This window comes from Geotrypetes seraphini, chromosome 6 (genome assembly GCF_902459505.1).
Source record: "Geotrypetes seraphini chromosome 6, aGeoSer1.1, whole genome shotgun sequence".
Taxonomy (NCBI): domain Eukaryota; kingdom Metazoa; phylum Chordata; class Amphibia; order Gymnophiona; family Dermophiidae; genus Geotrypetes; species Geotrypetes seraphini.
Window position 1 is genome coordinate 53,906,833 of NC_047089.1, and position 18,512 is coordinate 53,925,344.

An 18,512-nucleotide genomic window follows, 5' to 3' on the forward strand; every position below is an offset into this window, starting at 1 on the left:
TTGAACATTTAATGGAGAGAAGTGCATAAATGTTTTAAATAAATAAATACTTTTAGGCTTTCCTTTAAACAAATCATACAGAACCAGAATTTAGTTGAATCTGTCAACACTGGTACTCTGTGATAGAATATATGCTTGTTGCTTGTTTGTTTTGCCTTTTTTTGTTCTTATTCCCAGTAAAAGTATTAATCCAAACAATTATGGTGGGAAAGATTACATAGTCAGATGTAAAAATATATATATATATATATATATAAAATTGAGGTAGAAATTACAAAAGAGTAACAGCTGCTAGATGAGTTCTGCTCTGGTGTCGAAACTATACACACAATCTTTCATTCCCCCAATATCTACCATCTGTTGTATGTAAAACAAGAAATAATTTATACATTGACAGTCTGCAGAGGTTTTGTTTTTCTAATTTTTAAGGCAGGACAAATGCAGATAATGGAAATGAACAAGTCCTAAGGGATAATATGCTCCTTATTTAGTTCTTTGTTTTTCACTGAAAATTCATAATCAATATCAGACTGGTGTATATTACAAAATTAACCTGGAGCTCAATCAGAAAGAGCTATAAGAAATAAAGCCTTAATTATTAACACCTTAAAATTCAATATCCAGTTGAAAATACTATTTTTATCTTTTGGTAACGTTTTTAAAGATTAGAAGTGCACTCTGTTCATCTTGATTCTCAACTGTTATAGATTCCTTTATCTATTAGATAGATGCCCAGTATTAAAGTACAAAATCAAAATAATAACCATAAATAGAAATAAAATATTTTTATCATCAACTGTAGCATTTTTATTTTATTTTATTTTTTTAGAATGTCATTGGTAGCTAATGAATGAAATGTGTGCTATGAAATAAATGTTAAAATGTGAATAATAGCTGGAGGGTATTGATTCATTCCTACTTGACAGGTGAAATCATGGTTGCAGCACTAAGCACAGCAATTATGGCATTAAAATGTCAAGAAATTAGAGGTCAGAATAACAGATAATTTTCTTCTGTGTCAGATTATAAATTGACACTCTTTGACAGCCCTGAATCTCTGGCTGAGAAAATTATGACAGCTTAACTCATTTTGCAGTTGTGAAGTAGTAATTCATAATGAACTTTACTATGACAGCCTTCTGTAAAAAGAAACATGACAGAATAATTCTCATACAAAGTCTGTATTTTATTTTAATATGTAAACAACAATTATATTGAGTCATAGTTGTTGTTTGGGTTTGTATTTACCACTTGTTTACATTATAATCCACACATTTTTTTTTAGAGACAGGTTCATCTGGATTTTGAAAAGAAAACATTTTAAGTGGTTGATATTTTCACCATTAGTAAATATGTGAGTCCATGCGGTAATTATCTTCCTGAGAAAGAGATTATCTGGTTAATATAAGCGCAAGTTAATTGGCCAGGAACAGCCACCAACCAGTTAACTCGTTTCTCAACAGCTAACCAGGTATTTTTAGGTGCATTTAACAGGTTATTGCTGCTGAAAATGGTTACTGTTGAAAAGTAAGCCAGCCATGTTGGGGGCATGACCGCTTAAGTCCTGATATTCTGAATTTAAGCAGCCAGGCTTAGTGGACAAATAAGGCTGCATAAAAAGCAGGCCAATCTGTGCCCACTAAGCCAAAGCCAGTTAAGTTTAAATATTGCCTTAATTGGCAATGTGAAAATGGCCCAGCATTGAATATCTGGGTTTAATGCCAGCGGTGGGCAATCAAAGTGCTGCCATCCACCAGCTGAGTATCATGCAGTTTGGGCCCAATATTCAAAATGCACTTGAGTGGAAGTGCAGCTTAATTTACCTTGGGTATCACTAACATGCAGTGACTCAATACTGCATGTTATTTACTCTCAAAGTAAATGAATAACACAGTCTGAGTTCAGCTTTCATGTGCATTATTTTTCTCCTGGGAGCTTTTTTTTTAAGAGGTCTGCACATAAAATAAGAACATCTGAGACCCCTTTCCTTTCCTCAGCAGAAGGGCCCCCATCTGACATCCCCCATCCATACACACACACAAAACCCTAAGATACCACAAAGACTGCAGCAAAGTCATCTTTCTTTATACCCCCACCGTCCAAGCCCAAAATGCCTAGAAAAAGACCTTTTGGGCATAGGAGGGGTCAGCAAAGTGATGGACTGGCCATCCAGACATGGCAACAGAGTAGTGGGGCACGTTACAGGACACTGCTGTGAACTTTACAAAAAGTGTACCACATAAATATCTCACCACAACTCCCTTATAGGTCATGGTTAGCCCCCCAAAACCTACTATACCCACCTGTCTACCACCACAATTGCTTTATGGCTGCAGGTGCCAGCTATATGGCAGTACAGTAGGGTTTAAGGGGGTTTTGGTAGGTGCATATATTTCACCATGAATGTAGTGGTTAGAGTAGCTTATGGACCTATGTCCTCCTCTCTATGGTTCACTACTTAAGCTACCTCTGTGCAGCTCTACTAGGCTTTCCTATGCCAGGTGCTGATGTTCTGGAGGCAGGTATGTACTTTTTTATTCCAAATCTTATGGCGGGGAGGGGGGGGGCAGTGATCACTGGGGGAGTGTGTGGGTGTCTGTACTTTTTCTCTGGGGTGGTTATCTGGTCACTTTGGATACCTTCTGGGCACTTAGACCTGTTTTTAGATCCCCTAAGTCTAGGCAATCTCATTAAACTTTCGATTATCACTTCAGTACGACTAAGTCTAGGTTGGCCCACATCCCGCCTACCTCCTACCCTAACCACTCCTTCAAAAATGCCCCTATTCACTCTGGGAATACAGTGGCAGTGAAAAGGCCTAAGCTACTTTTAGATACATCTAAAACCCATTTCAATTATCGGCACTTGGACAGCCTGTCTTTTTGATCATCCAAGTGCCAATATAGGAGGGTTTTTAGATATATTCTCATTTCAATTATGTACCTCCAAGTGTCTTGTGGCTTCATAGTAGGCCTTTGAAAGTGGAGGAAGGACTATATGATTGGCATCCAGGGAGCGAAGAGCTCTAGAGGGTATGTAAGGAAGAATCAAATTGGAGAGATAGGAAGGGGTTTATGGGCTGAGTGGAGAATCTTAAACTGAAAACAAAAGGTGAGTGGTAGCCAGTGAAGCTGCTTTAGAAGGGGAATGCAGTGGTGGCATAGGCCTGCATTACAGATAAGTGTAGCCACTGTGTTTTACAGAGTATAGAGATGTTTCAGTTCAGTTTGCATGAGACCTTAGTGGATGATATTGCAGTAGTTGATGTGGGTTATTACAAGAGCGTGAAGAAGAGCATGCTGGACTGAGTGATCGAGAATATTCTTCAGTGATCTTAATCGACAAAGAGCTAAGAAACTTCATTTGATAATTTGGGATACATTTGATACATTTGGGATTAATTTGATAAAAAGTAAGAGCCCTGTCAAGATGGACCCTTAGATATCTGAAAAAGTCTACCACCTTTACTGATGAATCAAAGAGGACTGGAGAACTGGTTGGGAGAATAGAGCAACCAGTCAGCAGGCTGTTGTCTTTTCAGGGTTTAAAACTAGCTTTTGTTTTTTCAAAACAGCAGGACATTGATTTTGAGTTTGAAGAAGTCTGGGGAAGAATGATAGATGGGGTAGTCAAGAAGAATATCATCAACATAAGTGTAGAAGGTGTTAAATTATGATCATGACAGGACATCTGCGTATGTGCAGACAACATCCAGATACAGCCCTGAGCTTGTGGAAGGGGACACGTGGTTTGTGTAGAGACGGGGCTGGGGGCAGAGTGGGGTCAGGTGTCCTATTTTTTTTAAGAGAAAATCTGGTAACCCTATGAAGAACCTCACATAAAAGAGTAATCAATGCTGAAAATGAGTTATTCATTTTAACACTGAAGGAACTATTATATAAGAAAGAATGGAACCAGGAGTGGACTTTACCAGATAGACCTATTTCTGACAGGTGGTTTAGCAGTAATTCGTTGTTAACCATATTGAAAGTAGCATTGAGGTCTAAAAATACTAACACCCTCTTTTACTAAGGTGTGGTAACCGATTAACGTACGCAAACTGATTTAGTGCTCGCTAATTGCTAACGTGTGCATGTTAGTCTATGGACGTGTTAGCGTTTAGCTCACCCTAAATTGGTTAGTGCACATTAGTAAAAGAGGGGGTAAGAGAGCTACCTTACTGGATTCAAAAATGGAATGGACCTCACTTAAGAGTGAGATGATAATGGTCTCAGTACTGTAGCCTGTTCGGAAGCCAGATTGTCTTAGGTATAGGGTGAGTATTTGATCAGTAAATGAAGTGAGTTGGTTGAAGACTATCCTTTCTGTCAGTTTAGAGATGAAGCATAGGTTGGAAACTGGTCTATAATTATTAGGCTGTGAAAGATCGCTGTTGGCCTGTTTGAAAATTGGCCAGATTGCTTTTTTTTCCATTAAGTTAGGACATATCCTTCTGAGAGGCTGTTTAAAGTATAAAATGTCTGTATAATATGTTGCACTTATTGTTAGCTTTATAATGAATAAAGATATTTTTTTAAAAAAAGCAAAACAGAAGGCAAGTGGAAGAAGACCATGTGCAGGCAATTTCAACCACGCAGAGAGGATAGGGTTCAGAATGCAGGAAGTGATTCTCATAGCGAGAGCCTGAGAGAGTTGGGTCAGAAAAGGGAGTTGGAAAGACAACTATTTAGGAAATGGAAGGGTAGGGGGAAATGTGGAGGGGGGTTATTGGATTAACATAAGAGAAACGCCAGTGCCCCTTAGTACTCTCCTACCACTCCAGTTAGGGTTGTTGTTGGGTTTTTTGTTTGGGGGTTGTTGGTTTTTTTTGGGGGGGGGGTTACTTTTTGCCTCTTTTGCACTGATGCTTCTTAAGTGACATTGACATGCATTTTAATTCCACCAGAAAAGGTATTCAACAATAGTACATATGGTAAACAGAGAATTTTTATGCCCTGAAAGTACCCCTAAGTAGCTGGAAAATAAAGACCTAAGAAAAGAAGCCATAATAATAATAAAACTGTAGGGTTGGTCTAAAAACTAATGTAGATTGGATTCATTTGGTTGTGTTGAGATATGCTGTGCCTCCAAGGTATTTGGGTTTTGTTTTTTTTTTTGGGGGGGAGGTATATGTGTGTACATGTGTGTTGTTTTTTTAAGCAAATACTATCAGCAAATTTATCACAGAACTTTTCATAAATCTTGAATTTGAATGAATCAAGTCCATTGAGATTATTTTTCCCTATATAATTACCTTATAACTGTACTTTCAAACAAGAAAATAATACTTGTGGAGGTTATTTGGTATTAAAGTTTAATATAAACAAGAATTAGAAACATTTACATATTATAATTAAATGATATGGGGGCTCATTTTCAAAACACTTAGACACACAAAGTACTTTGTGGTGCAGATTCTGTATAGGACTCAACGGCTGGTCTCAACAGCCGCCTAAGAAGCGGATGAGAATCGCACAGTGGTATCCTATACAGAATCGCGTCTGCCCTAATGGACAGACGCCTAACCCTGCCTACCCCCACCCTCCGCCCGATTCTCTAACCGGCATCCATGTCACAGCCACGGTTACAGAATCGCTCTTTAAAACCAGACATGGCCAGCCAAACTTATCACGGCAAGGGAATCCTCAATTAGCTGAGCCTGAAGAGTCCTGCTGGCTCAGCTGATCAAGGGGAAAATACCCTGCCGCAATCAGCTTAGCAACTGTGGCAGGGGAACTCCATGAACCCCCCATGTGAAGTTCCCTGGCAGGAGGGATGCCTACTCCCTCCTGCTGGAACACTCCCCCCCCTCCCACTCCACGTGAAGTCATGCCCATTGCATCCCAGGATGCACTGGAAAGGAGGCCTAAGGCCCTAATTGGCCCAGGTATCTAAGGTTCCTCTTATGGGAGGAGGGGCCTTAGGCATCTGAGCCAATCAGAGCCTTAGGCCCTAAAGGGAAGGCTCACTTTTGAAGATGCGGGCCTGCCAGCTGAAGGGAGTAAGCATCCATCCAGCCAGACTTTCACCTACAAAGGTATAGGGATTGGGGGGGCTTTGAGGTGCAGACTTGGGAGGAGTGTCGGGACAGTCTGGAAGGGGGTGTCACCAGCTTGGGGGGGTTTGTAAGTTCCGGAGGTGTCACGGCAGGAGGGAGTGGGTATCCCTCATGCCAGGAGATTTTGGGGGGGGTAACGGTGGAGGTTCCAGCAATAGGGAGTGGACATCCCTTCTATTGGGGGACTTTGCAAGGAGGGTTCAGAGGTTCTGGCAGGAGTGAGTGGGCATCCATGGGGGGACTTTGTGGGAGGGGGTCCGGCCAGCTGCGTCTAGTTTTAGCTTTTCAAATGTAGGCCAGCATTTTGCTGGCCTTCATTTCAGGCATCTTTTGCAGCCCTAGGGAGAGGCCTAGAGTTGCTTAAGTTTGTCCAAGGCCACTTCTGGGTGAAACCATGCCCGCGCCCAACTTGATTAAGTTTAGTAGCAAAATTGGGCCACTTAAATAGCTGGTCTATCTTTGGCCTGTATAGACTTAGCCAGCCAGCGCTGATTATCAACCTAGCTGGCTAAGTTTATAGCAGTCAAAAATAAACTGGATATTCAATGCTGGTCACCGGAAACAGCTCAGCATTGAATATCTGGATTCAGTACTGAGTGTGTGTGTATATGCTAATAGTTAGTAGAAAGAGAGGTATATACAATATGTTGTATTTATTGCTGAATAAATACCAAGTCCTTATCTGCATGTTAACACAGGTTAATATTTTTACATGTAACCCCACTTACTAAAAATATTATTGCTGAACTGAAGAATGCTTGAAAAGAGGGGCAAAGCTTGTCTACAAAATGCTATCACTTTAATAATTTTAAAACCTGGAAAAGAATGGCTGTTGAATTTTCTGTGTTTTTTTTGTGTTTGTGTGCGTGCGTATGCATGTATTTTTCTTATGGCTGACTTGGATTATGCTTACTTTGTCTAATACTGTGTTAACCTATGTCTCTGATACATACTGACTGTGACAATACTTTCCATTCCTACAGACCATGGAAACACAGATACAGAGTTTTGGACAGACACCATCTCAATTGCTTATTGAGCCCCATCCTCCTCGGAGCTCTGCCATGCATCTGGTGAGACATAAAGTATTTTCTTTAAAACTAAAGATTTGAAATATGTATCCTGCCAGAGTTGGTGTTAGGCAGAGCTGGGGGCCGCAAAGTCCAGGCCATGCTTCTTTAGCTTCCAGCTGGCTTAGGGCTCTCTCTGACCAGGAGGCAGTTGCTCTAGTTGCACTCCTCTAACACTATTCCTGCCATGTGTGATTGAAGTATTCTGTTAGCTTGATTTTTCTATGTAGCATTCTGTAGTAATTTGACTTGTTCAGTTTTCTCAATAGAGGAGATATTTGTGAGGGGGATGAGAGGGGAGACAGGTTTTGTTGATTCTTGGTCTGTATTATTTGTGATTTATAAAATGACAATTGTACAGAATACTGTTTCGTTTTATATATTAATAAAATAATTTCAATATAAAATCATAACTATTTGAGGCTTGTGTGGATGGGATCAGACAATTTGCAGGGGTGGGTGGGGACAAGGGCCGAGCTCACGGGGCGGGGACAAAGTTTGTCCCCATGTCATTCTCTACCCCGCAATCTGGAACTCCTTGCCTTTATTAATTTGTGGAGAACCTTCCCTCCCAAGCTTCAATGCTGCAGTTAAAACTTGGCTATTTCAGCAGGCATACCCCAGCTGAGAATCAGGTTCTGCTGGTCTGAACCACTCACCTGTTTCTTTACTGACTTGTTTTTACATCTGCTATCTAATATTTTTAATGTGGTTTGCAGTGTTAATGGTTGCTTTCCTGTTGAATTTTTGTATTTCCTTTCCTTATGAATTTTGTTTTAAAATTGTACACTGCTTTGTCCTGCTTCAACAGCTAAAAGTGGTATATTAAGTCTTCAATAAATAAATAAAATGTAATGTATGAAATAGAATAACTATTATCTTGATGACACAAATGTTAACATTTCTTATATTAAGTCTTCAATAAATAAATAAAATGTAATGTATGAAATAGAATAACTATTATCTTGATGACACAAATGTTAACATTTCTTACTACTTTTCTATTTTCTAGTCAAACAAAAGGTATTGCATATCATGTGATAGAATTAAACCTCTATCCTACTCTGCAAACAGGAAACAAAACAAAGGCTAATTATTTTCTCACCCTTTCCTAACTTGAGCCTGGAGCCATGTGTGCCACTTAGCTGAACTGGGGATGTGAAAGATTTTCCAGGCTCACTGAAATGAAGTAAAATAAATGTAAACCAGGCAAGATGAAAATATAATGAGTGGGTTGTAATAAGATTAACATATATAATGAATCATGTGTTTTAGACAATCTTTTTCTAATATTTGAAACTATCAGTTCATTAGCTAATAATATAGAATTCTGTACACATACTGTACTTGAAATCTATAAAGTCATCCATCTATAGAGAACAAGGATGTATCTCTTAATGATCTTACTGGCAGGCTTCACTGCATTTTATACATTGTTTTTATCTTGGGGGAAAAATAATATTTTTTAATTACAATAATCATATAAATACATATATACACATAGGGGTAAATATTCAAAGTGATTTAGCAGGCAGGAGAGGTTTCTGCCCAGTTAAATTGTCTGTGTAGGGCTCTCTGGAGATGTTTATATTTATTGGCATTTGATATATTGCCCTATCTTGGAGAAGTTAAAAGTGGTGTACAGTTTTTTCTATCAGGCACTGTAAGTACTTTCTCTGTCTATCCTACTAGGCTCACAATTGAGGGTTAGGAGATTTGCCCATGGTCACAAGGAGTGGTGCTTGGATCAAACCCAGAACCTCAGCTCTAACCACTAGGCCACTCCTCCACATATTCCACAACACTTAACCAGATAGTGCCATTGAATATCTTCCTAAGCTGAAACAGACTATGTGCTAGATTAGGGGTCTCAAAGTCCCTCTTTGAGGGCCGCAATCCAGTCGGGTTTTCAGGATTTCCCCAATGAATATGCATGAGATCTATTTGCATGTACTGCGTTCAATGCATATTCATTGGGGAAATCCTGAAAATCCGACTGGATTGCGGCCCTCAAGGAGGGGCTTTGAGATCCCTGAGCTAGATGCACTAAAGTCAGCGATCATTGCTAAACCTGTTTTCACAGCTTTAGCAACGATCGCTGTTACCGATCCGATGCACAAAACGTGTGTTTTTCCCCTCAATCACCCATTTTTTGATCCAGCCATGCAAATTAGCAAAAACCCCATGCAAAATAGCCATTCCAAATGGGGTTATAGTGATCATAAAAACTGACTGGGCTAGACCTATCAATAACTCTGTTACCAAAAGGTCTGCCTGGTTTGTTTGGGGTTTGTTTGTTTTTTTTCCAATGGCACAGATATTTTGCATGTATTACACACACAAAATATCTGTCCCATAAAAAAAGAAAAAAGTCCCCCACCACTGATGATGGCCCTCCCTGATGACCCCCTAACAAATGCAGCCCCCTGAGCCACTTTTCCCAGAAATCCAAAACAAATGGCAGGCAGGATGGATGCTCACTCCATTCTGCCCCCTGAAAAAAAGGTAGGAGGAATGCCCACTCCCTCCTGTCACCGGAGGCCCTCCCTCAAACCCCCCAGCCCTCCCCCTTTGCATTTTAAGTTGAGAACAGGAGGGGTGCTCAGTTCCTCCTTCTTCGAGGATACAAAGTCTACAATGCTGGGCCTTCCCCTCCCGGTGCATTATGTGATGCACAGGGAGGGCCTAAGCTCCTGATTGGCTCAGATACCTCGAGCCCCTCCCCTTGGGACTTCCTTAGGCTCCTTCCTCTGTACCCAGATACAAGGGGGAGGAGCCTAAGGCCCTGATTAGCTTGACAGGAGGGAGTGGGCATCCCTCCTAACTTTTTTTCGGAGGGGGGTAGAGGATGATTGGTAGGGGGGCGATTGGCATGGGGGACCTTCGTGGCAAGTGGGAGTGGGCATCCCTCCTGCAGTTTCATTGAAAATCGTTAAGGTTGGACTCCTCCATCAATGTAGATTGAATTCATGTATGGATTGTGCCGGATTACCAGCAGTAGAGCATCCATGTACCACATGCCACAGCACACGAGAGGAGAGGGCGGATGCTTCAGGCTTTGCCTCCTCAGGGTTCTCCAGATCTGGGGAGCTAGGTTGGGTCCAGGAAATGGGCAAGAAATTTTGCCCAGTGCTTGTTTCTTGCAGAAATGCGAAACACAAGCATACCAAGTCCAGAGACCTCTCACAGACCTTGTCCTAGTTTTGCAAGGAGCCAATGTCAGCCTCGATCTATGGCTTTTCCCCAGAATTTGTTCAGCTCATATGGAGAGTGTATTTTATGGAGCCGACTGGTGGCTGTCTGGCTATGCCACTGACGGGTTCTTTTGGATAAAAGGTTAGAAAACACTGATCCATGGACAGTAATTGTTTACAAGGTAAGCAACTGTATAGTTCATCTTTAGTAAAAACAACCACTTCTAATTATTGGAAGCTCTGGATGCAGTGGCTTACCTAGGGTATGTGGCACCTGGGGCCCATCATTTTTTGACACCCCCCCCCCACCCACCCTCCATGTAAAAAATGTTTTTTGTAATAACCATGAAACGGTATAAATGGTCAGAATAGAAACAGGGAGTGAAAATATTCTTTTATTGAACCTCATATATGTAACCATTATTCCAAACATAACATAACATAAATTATGTCTGAATTGTCATGACATCAGAAGTACGTATGGACAATTCTGATTATGTTAGTTCGGTTTTATGTGTTTTTTGAATAGAAGGGTTTTTATTTCTTTTTTGAAGGTTTTGTAGTCTGTGGTCGAGGTCAATAGGTTGTAGAGTTGGGGGTCGAGTGTTAGGAGGTTGTTGAACAGTTTTTTTTCTTTTGACGGTTTTGGTTGGAGTGACGGTTTTGGTTGGAGGGTGTGTGAATGGTGTGCGAGTTCTCCTATGTCTGGTTGAGGTGGATTTAATTATTTAGCTGAAGAAATTAGTTAACCCCCCCCCCCCCATTCCACACACATTAATTCTCTTCCATTTTTGTTCCCATTATAAAAAACACTGATAAGTTCCCAGAAAAAAAAATACATTAAAATAAGAAGTGAAACCAAAGGCCCCTACAGATGAGAACATAACATAAGAATAGCCTAACTGGGTCAGACCAATGGTCCATCATGCCCAGTAGCCCATTCTCATGGTAGCCAATCCAGGTCACTAGTACCTGGTCAAAACCCAAAGAGTAGCAACATTCCATGCTACCAAGCCAGGGCAAGCAGACACTTCCCCATGTCTTAATAACAGACTATGGACTTTTCCTCCAGGAAATCTTTCTTAAAACCAGCTAAGCTATCTGCTTTTACCATAACTTCTGGCCACTTCATTTTTAAGCTTAGATATTTCCTTCCAAACAGAGACCTTGCTAGATGTCAAATACAACACAAGGAAACTTCACACGGACTTAGCTGTGCAGGAAATGTGAATCTCCTCATACACCCACCTATAGAGCAAAAATGTGCAAAGGTCTGTTTTTTTCTTTCGATCACTAGATAGCCTAATGCCACACAAGCAGCACTGTTACAAAAGGTCAATGCTAAGGTTAACAAAGTTTCCTTCCTTGGACTACAAAGAGATACTGACAAACCACTGGAAGAGATCCCTAAACAACTACCTAGGCACAATACCCAAAGACCCACTCAGTGTGTGAACCAGTTGAGTGGAGTGGACTAACTGGGGGGTGGAAATGGGCCCGGAGTTTGCTCAGGAGAATTTCCCAGACCACCTCTTCCTCTCAACACATTGACACACTGCCACCACCACCACCACTAGGAACACCTCACTGGGTAGGCCAGCAATGCTTATAAACTTTATAAAACACATTATTATATTTTTTTATAAAGCACATATTTTAACTGAACTCTCTGACATCCTCAGACTTTCCATTCACAAAAATAGAAGGAAGAAAAGTTCCCATTTCCTGCTGTCTCATGTCCCCGGCCTATACAATATTTTTCTTCTGCAGACCCTTCAAAAGTCTGACCAAATCCTCATTTCACTTGCACTATAAAGTACTGAGGATGCCATCTCTCCCCAATCCCAGGTCCTAAAGTCTGAGACAGTAGCGCAAACTGCCCGATTCAGGAAGAAAAATTTTGATTCAGCCTATTTAATTAGTTTTTCGATTCGATTTTCCTGCCCAGTTGGGTGATTTTTTTCAAAAATCCTGGTGGGTTTTATAGCTTTTTCACCCCCTTTGGCTTCTCCTAAGCACACTGGCGCTGTGGTGTAAATAAAATAAAGAAACAAAAAGGACTTTTCCTCTTTCTGTTAAATCCTAGCTCACGTTTGCGGTCTAACACCAGCTCTGGCAGGATACACATTTCAAATCTGACATATTGTAATCACAAAACAGAAAATAAAATTAATTTTTCTACCTTTTGTTGTCTGGTTATTTTTCAAATCTTGTTGGTCCCAGGCTCTGGTTGTCTTCTGATAACTTGCTTGCCAGGGTCTCCTTCTTTCTGCATGCTAACCATCCATCTGCCATCTCTGTCCTCCCTTTCCATTTCCCTTCCCTCCCCAGGAAGTCTGGTATCTTTCCTTTTTTTCATCTCCCTCCACAGATCCACCTTTTCTTAACTACCCTTTCATCCGGCATCTCTCCCTCCTTCCCCACCACCCCAGGGCCCACCATCTCTCCCTTTCTTTTCCCAATTACCCTCCTATCCAGTATCTCTATCCCTCCTCCAAACCATCCCTTGTGTCCAATTTCTCTCCCTTTCTGTTCCTTCCCTCCCTAAATCCCATGGTCCATCATTTCTCTCCCTCTCCTCTATTTTCAGACCCATTATTTCTTCCCCCCCAAAGTCTGGCATTTGCACATCTCTTTAAACACCCCCTTCCCTCTTTGTACTTCTACACCAGGGTCCCCCCCCCAAAGGCCTGTCCCCCCCTTGAAGGCCTGCACCCCCCGAAAGTCTGCACCCCCTTGAAAGCCTGTTCCCCCCCTTGAAGGCCTGTCCCACCCCCTTGTAAGCCTGTCCTCCCCCCATAAAGGCCTGCCTGCCTGTGGGGGACAGGCAGGCAGGCCTTTAAGGGGGGGCCTTGAAGGCCTGCCTGCCTGTCCCCCCCCCGAAAGCCTGTCTCCCCCCATGAAGGCATGTCCCCCCCTTTAAGGGCTGCACCCCCCCAGAATGCCTGTCCCCCCTCCGAAGGCCTGTCCCCCCTTGAAGGCCTGTCCCACCCCCCTGTCCCCCCCTTAAAGGCCTGCCTGCCTGTCCCCCCCTTGAAGGCCTGCCTGCCTGTCCCCCCCCTGAAAGCCTGTCTCCCCCCTTAAAGCCTGTCCCCCCCCTTTAAGGCCTGCATCTCCCCCTGAAGGCCTGCCTGCCCGCCCCAACCCGAAGGACCGCTCGCCCCCCTCCCACCCCCCATCCAGATGTCCATTTCTTCCCCTCTGGCCTCCCCGCACCATTTAGAGTAGAAGCAGCCTGCAGCAAGATCGCGATGTCAGCGATCTTGAGCTGCTTGTGCTGTCCTCCACCGCGGACCCGCCCCCCTCCTCTGACGTCAGTGGAGGGGGCAGAACCGCGGCGGAGGACAGCATGAAGCAGCGCAAGATCGCTGACATCGCGATCTTGCTGCAGGCTGCTTCAGTACTCTTAATGGTGCGGGGAGGCCAGAGAGGAAGAACCAGATATCGGGGGGGGGAGGGGGGAACGGACGCCGGAGCACCCCATCAGGGCTCGCACCTGAGGCGGACCGCCCCTCCCGCCCCCCCCCCCCCCCTTGGTATGCCACTGTCTGGATTCATTTATAATGTTGTAATTTTTGTATACTGTTGTGTACTTCTGAAACATACTTTTTTGAATACTGTAGACATTTCCATTTGATAGTGAGATGAAGACTTTTATTGTTTTATTTTAAATGTCCTGATATAAATCTTTTTTTTCCTCTATGTACTTCTCTAATTTATATTCCTGTAATATTGTGATGATCCAGCATTAGTTTTATTGTTTTGGTTTCAAATATTGCTCTTTACATGCACATTTGTTAGTCCTTAGTTTCTTTGAGAAAGTACTAATTGTTTCCCTTTCTGATCTCTTCTACTTTTATCTTTTCTGTTGAACAGTGTTTCCTCCCACAGAGTCCTCTCATGTTTAAAGATCAGATGCAGCAAGATGTTATAATGGTGCTGAAATTTCCTTCTAACTCTCCTGTCACACATGTGGCTGCCAATACACTTCCCCATCTCACCATTCCTGCTGTAGTAACTGTAACTTGCAGCCGACTTTTTGCAGTAAATAGATGGCATAACACAGTAGGTATGTACTAGTAATTATATTACTTATGCTTTCCCCAAAACATGGCTGCTGTTTGACGTGGTGATCTCTTTGTAATTTATTAAAGGATCTCCTCTCATGTAGCATTTTCTTTTGTCGTATTAGTTTTAATTTTTACTGATTATATGTTGTAATTAATGCAACAGGGATGTAAGTGAGATTTTATTCTTGAGGACAAGCAGGATATATAATGTAGCCGGCAAGCTCCAGGCAAGGTGTCTGGGGTCACCGGTACAAGTAGACTCTTGTGGGCCGCCATGGACTGCACAAGGAGGTGATAATTTTAGCGTTTGGAATAAGGAACACCCTCAAAAGTCATAGGCACAGCTTCAATGAAATCAAGGCTTTTAATCTTTAAAACAAAAAAAAACAACTTATTTGTCAGGATTAATCAACAAAAAAAATCTCTCTTCCTCAGAGGTAAGTTTTCTTTCAAATTATAGTCCAGTTAGAATCCATTACAAAAGAAAGGAAAACTTTTCAGCCAAAAACAAAACTCCAAGTCAGTGCAGTAATACTGGCTTCTTCAGCAACTGAATGCTGGAAAGACAGTGTGCTCCGTGTAGTCTTTAATTGCCAGAAATTAGGCCCACTATCCCACCACGTAACACGGGGCAAACCCCACTGCCTTACCACAGTACACTTTTCTCAAAGAGAAAGCACAAGTAAGCTTTCAAAAAGGAAAAACAAAACTTCAAAATAAAAGTCCTTGCTCAATTCCATCCTTGCTCAATTCCATAGCAGAGAAAATTCTCTCATTAGCAGGAGTTAGAATTATTCAGTTCTGGAAAATAAAGCAGGCAAAACAAACTTGAAGTAATTTTAGCCAAAACTTAGATACTTGATTTTGTGAGGTAAACCTCCATAGGAGCATTTTCAGGATCAGCACCGCACTAGCTTCAGGGCTTATTTCCAATTCCATGGCAAGCGGTTCCTCACACAGACTGGAAGGTACTTCTTCTCCAGCCTCTGCAAACTCCATAGCCTCAGGAGCTTGGCTGCTATCAGGAGCTCGGTGACCTCTCCTGCTGCTGTTCCTCTCTCCTCTGATTTTCTTGGAGCCTAGTTTTCAGGGATAGCAGCTTGCAGCCCCGCCCCCAACCCTCAGGTGGAAAGGATTTCCGGTGATTCACTTTAGGACACAGAGGGGGATGGGAACCTACCACTGCTGCTCTCTTACTCCCTCTACAGGCCCCAGAATGAAATTCAGTCTGAGAGACAGAAAATGGTGTATAAGGCAGATTATGGTCAGGGTCTGGATTAGCACTGGGACCTGCACTAGGGACACTCCTAGCAGGCATAGTCTGCTTATCACAATAGTCCTTACTTATACATAATGGCATCATTTGAGATTGCTTGTGGTTAGAACAAAATATAAACCTTTATTCTCCAGGTTGATACAGCTTTCTGTCATTATGACTCACAAAAGAGGATGACCCTTGGGAACTCATTTTCCCGTCCCATCCCCGCATGTTCTTTTCCTGTCCCTGCCCCATCCCTGCAAGCTCTGTCCTAATCTGCACAAGCCTCAAACACTGTATTTCAACTGAAAATTCTTGGGGTAATAATAGATGTAGATCTATCATTCCACAGCCATATTAGCCAAATAGTTAAATCATGTTTTTACAGACTTCGGCTTCTTCGTTCAATTTCTACCTTTTTAGACCCTAAATCAATTAACATTTTGGTTCACTCTTTAATCATCTCAAAATTAGACTATTGTAATTCCCTCTTAATTAACATAACCCAGAAAGAAAAAAGACGGCTTCAAATGATCCAAAACACAGCAATTAAATTAATTTACAAAGCAAAAAAATATGATCACGTGACCCCATTATTTATCAAATCTCATTGGCTTCCCATTTCTCACCGAATCACTTTCAAAATTTTATTTCTGGTTTACAAAACACTAATTTCCAACGAACCTTTATTTATATCAAAGATGATTATTCCATATAACTCTGCACGTACTCTAAGATCATCCTCATCGAACTTACTTTCAATCCCCTCACTGAAAATTATCGGCACCAGACGGAATGATATTTTCTCCGTTATGGCCCCTACATTGTGGAACTCCCTTCCAAATTTTATTAAAAGCGAAAAAGATCCAGTCTCTTTTAAAAAAATTTTTAAAACATATCTATTTCAAGACGCATTTGATATATGATACGATATACTCAAATCTGATTCACGACACGATATACTCAAAATTCTTACATTTTACAATAATTAACAAAAAATTTTACCTTACCCCTTTATTTCCTACTGTTTTTTCCCTTCTATGTAATTTCTAATAAACAACAAAATTGTAACTTTCCCCTTTCTCCCTTCTCATTCATGTCTGTGTAAAAATTGTCTGTCTAATGTCTGACTTATTTAAATTTTATGTAATACCAACATCTGATGGTTTTTAAATTGTACATCGCTTAGATATTGTAATAAGCGATTCATCAAATGTGATTAAACTTGAAACTTGAAACTTTTAAATCCTAAGTATTTGAGGCTTGTGCGGTTAAGGCAGAGCTTACAGGAATGGGGAAGGGATAGGGACAGCGACAAAATTCATGGGGACGGGAAAATTGAGTTCCTGCGGGGACAGGGACAAATATGTCCCCATGTCATTCTCTAACTCACACACCTATGTATCCTTTTGTGTTACCATCATTGTGTGAGAATACAGTACCTCAGTTTTCTTTCTTTCATGGAGCCTAACAGGCCTATTTTTCTTGGGTACTGCTACTGCAAGTAAATGTTTTGCCTTGTTTTAAACCAGTTTTCCACATTGGGAGAACGTTAATTTCAAATTTTTTTCCTCCTAAATAGGTTCTTCATAGTGTTTTACTCTTATTCTTGATTTTTTTTTTTTTTTTTTTATGTTTAAATATATTTATTGATTTTCAAATCATATAATCAAGAATACCTTGTACAGAAAGCAAATTAGCAATTCCAAATAAAGCAAGAAACATTCCAATAACATTAAATCATATATTAACTAAAATGCTCAAGTCCTCTAAATTGGATCCAAGATTTCTTAAAAATAAAGCCAAAATTAAAGAATTGAACTTAATGTACACTCTTTCATAAAGTTAGCTGGAAGGCTGATTGCTGGGATTAACCTATAGTCATAGAGCTTATGATTTTTCTACCTCCAATCGGGAGAGCGCTAAAAAAGAAGTCAACTGATTAGGCTCAAAGAAAACATATTTAACTGATCGGTGATGGACTATACATTTACAAGGGTGTCGCAAATAAAAAGTAGCACCCAAAGATATAACACCTGGCTTCAACAAAAGAAATTCACGACGACGCCTTTGCGTCTCTCGTGATAAATCAGGAAATACCTGGACTTTACAACCCATAAATTCTTTCTGTCTATTTTTAAAGAACAGTTTTAACAACCATACTTTATCAATAGAGAGAGCTACTGTTATAATCAAAGTGCTCGGTTCTACAACCTCTTTATCTGATTTTTCCAATAACTCTGATACATCCAATAGTCCTTGATCCGACGGCTTTTTAGGTAATATAGTCTTATTAGGTAAATAATAGACTTGTGATAAAGGAGGTAATGAATCTTCTGAGGCCCCCAAAACTTCAAGAAAATATCTTTTAAACTTATTCTTGATTTTTAATGTAACTGTGATTGGCACATTGAGCAGTGTTGGACAGTCTATTTTTAAACAGGAAATTAATTTTGCTTTAACTATTTTTTTGCATTGTGTCCTATAAACAGAGGACCTTTAAAATATATAAGCAGTACAGCAGGATAGTAAAAAATTATGCTATACCTAGTTGTTACACCTTCCAGAAAATGATACCTAGGGGTCTTCAAGGAAAAAGCTCTTTGGTTCTGTCAAGTCTAGCCCAAATGCATTGACACATGAGGCATGTACACCAAAGGACTCTGAAGTTATTCCTGGTGCTGTAGATATATCAATAACAAGGAGTCATTGATTCCCCTCAAGTTCATACATCAATAAAGGCCATCAGTACTGATAATCATTGAAGTCTTGCCCAAAGAAAGAGGGTCAGCAGTCCTCATTGATATTTGAAGCAAGAAGATATTGCCAACTGCCATTCAGCCTCCCAAGCATTTTTAAGGA

General features: G+C 41.0%; 1 protein-coding gene across 1 annotated transcript in view; it reads left to right on the forward strand.

The window, feature by feature from the left end:
• Positions 1-18,512, forward strand: part of NBEA (neurobeachin) — an 812,633-nt gene that overhangs the window by 748,195 nt on the left and 45,926 nt on the right. The window contains 2 exon segments of the mRNA XM_033948014.1: positions 7,042-7,131; positions 14,199-14,391. Coding sequence (XP_033803905.1) covers positions 7,042-7,131; positions 14,199-14,391 — 283 coding nt within the window.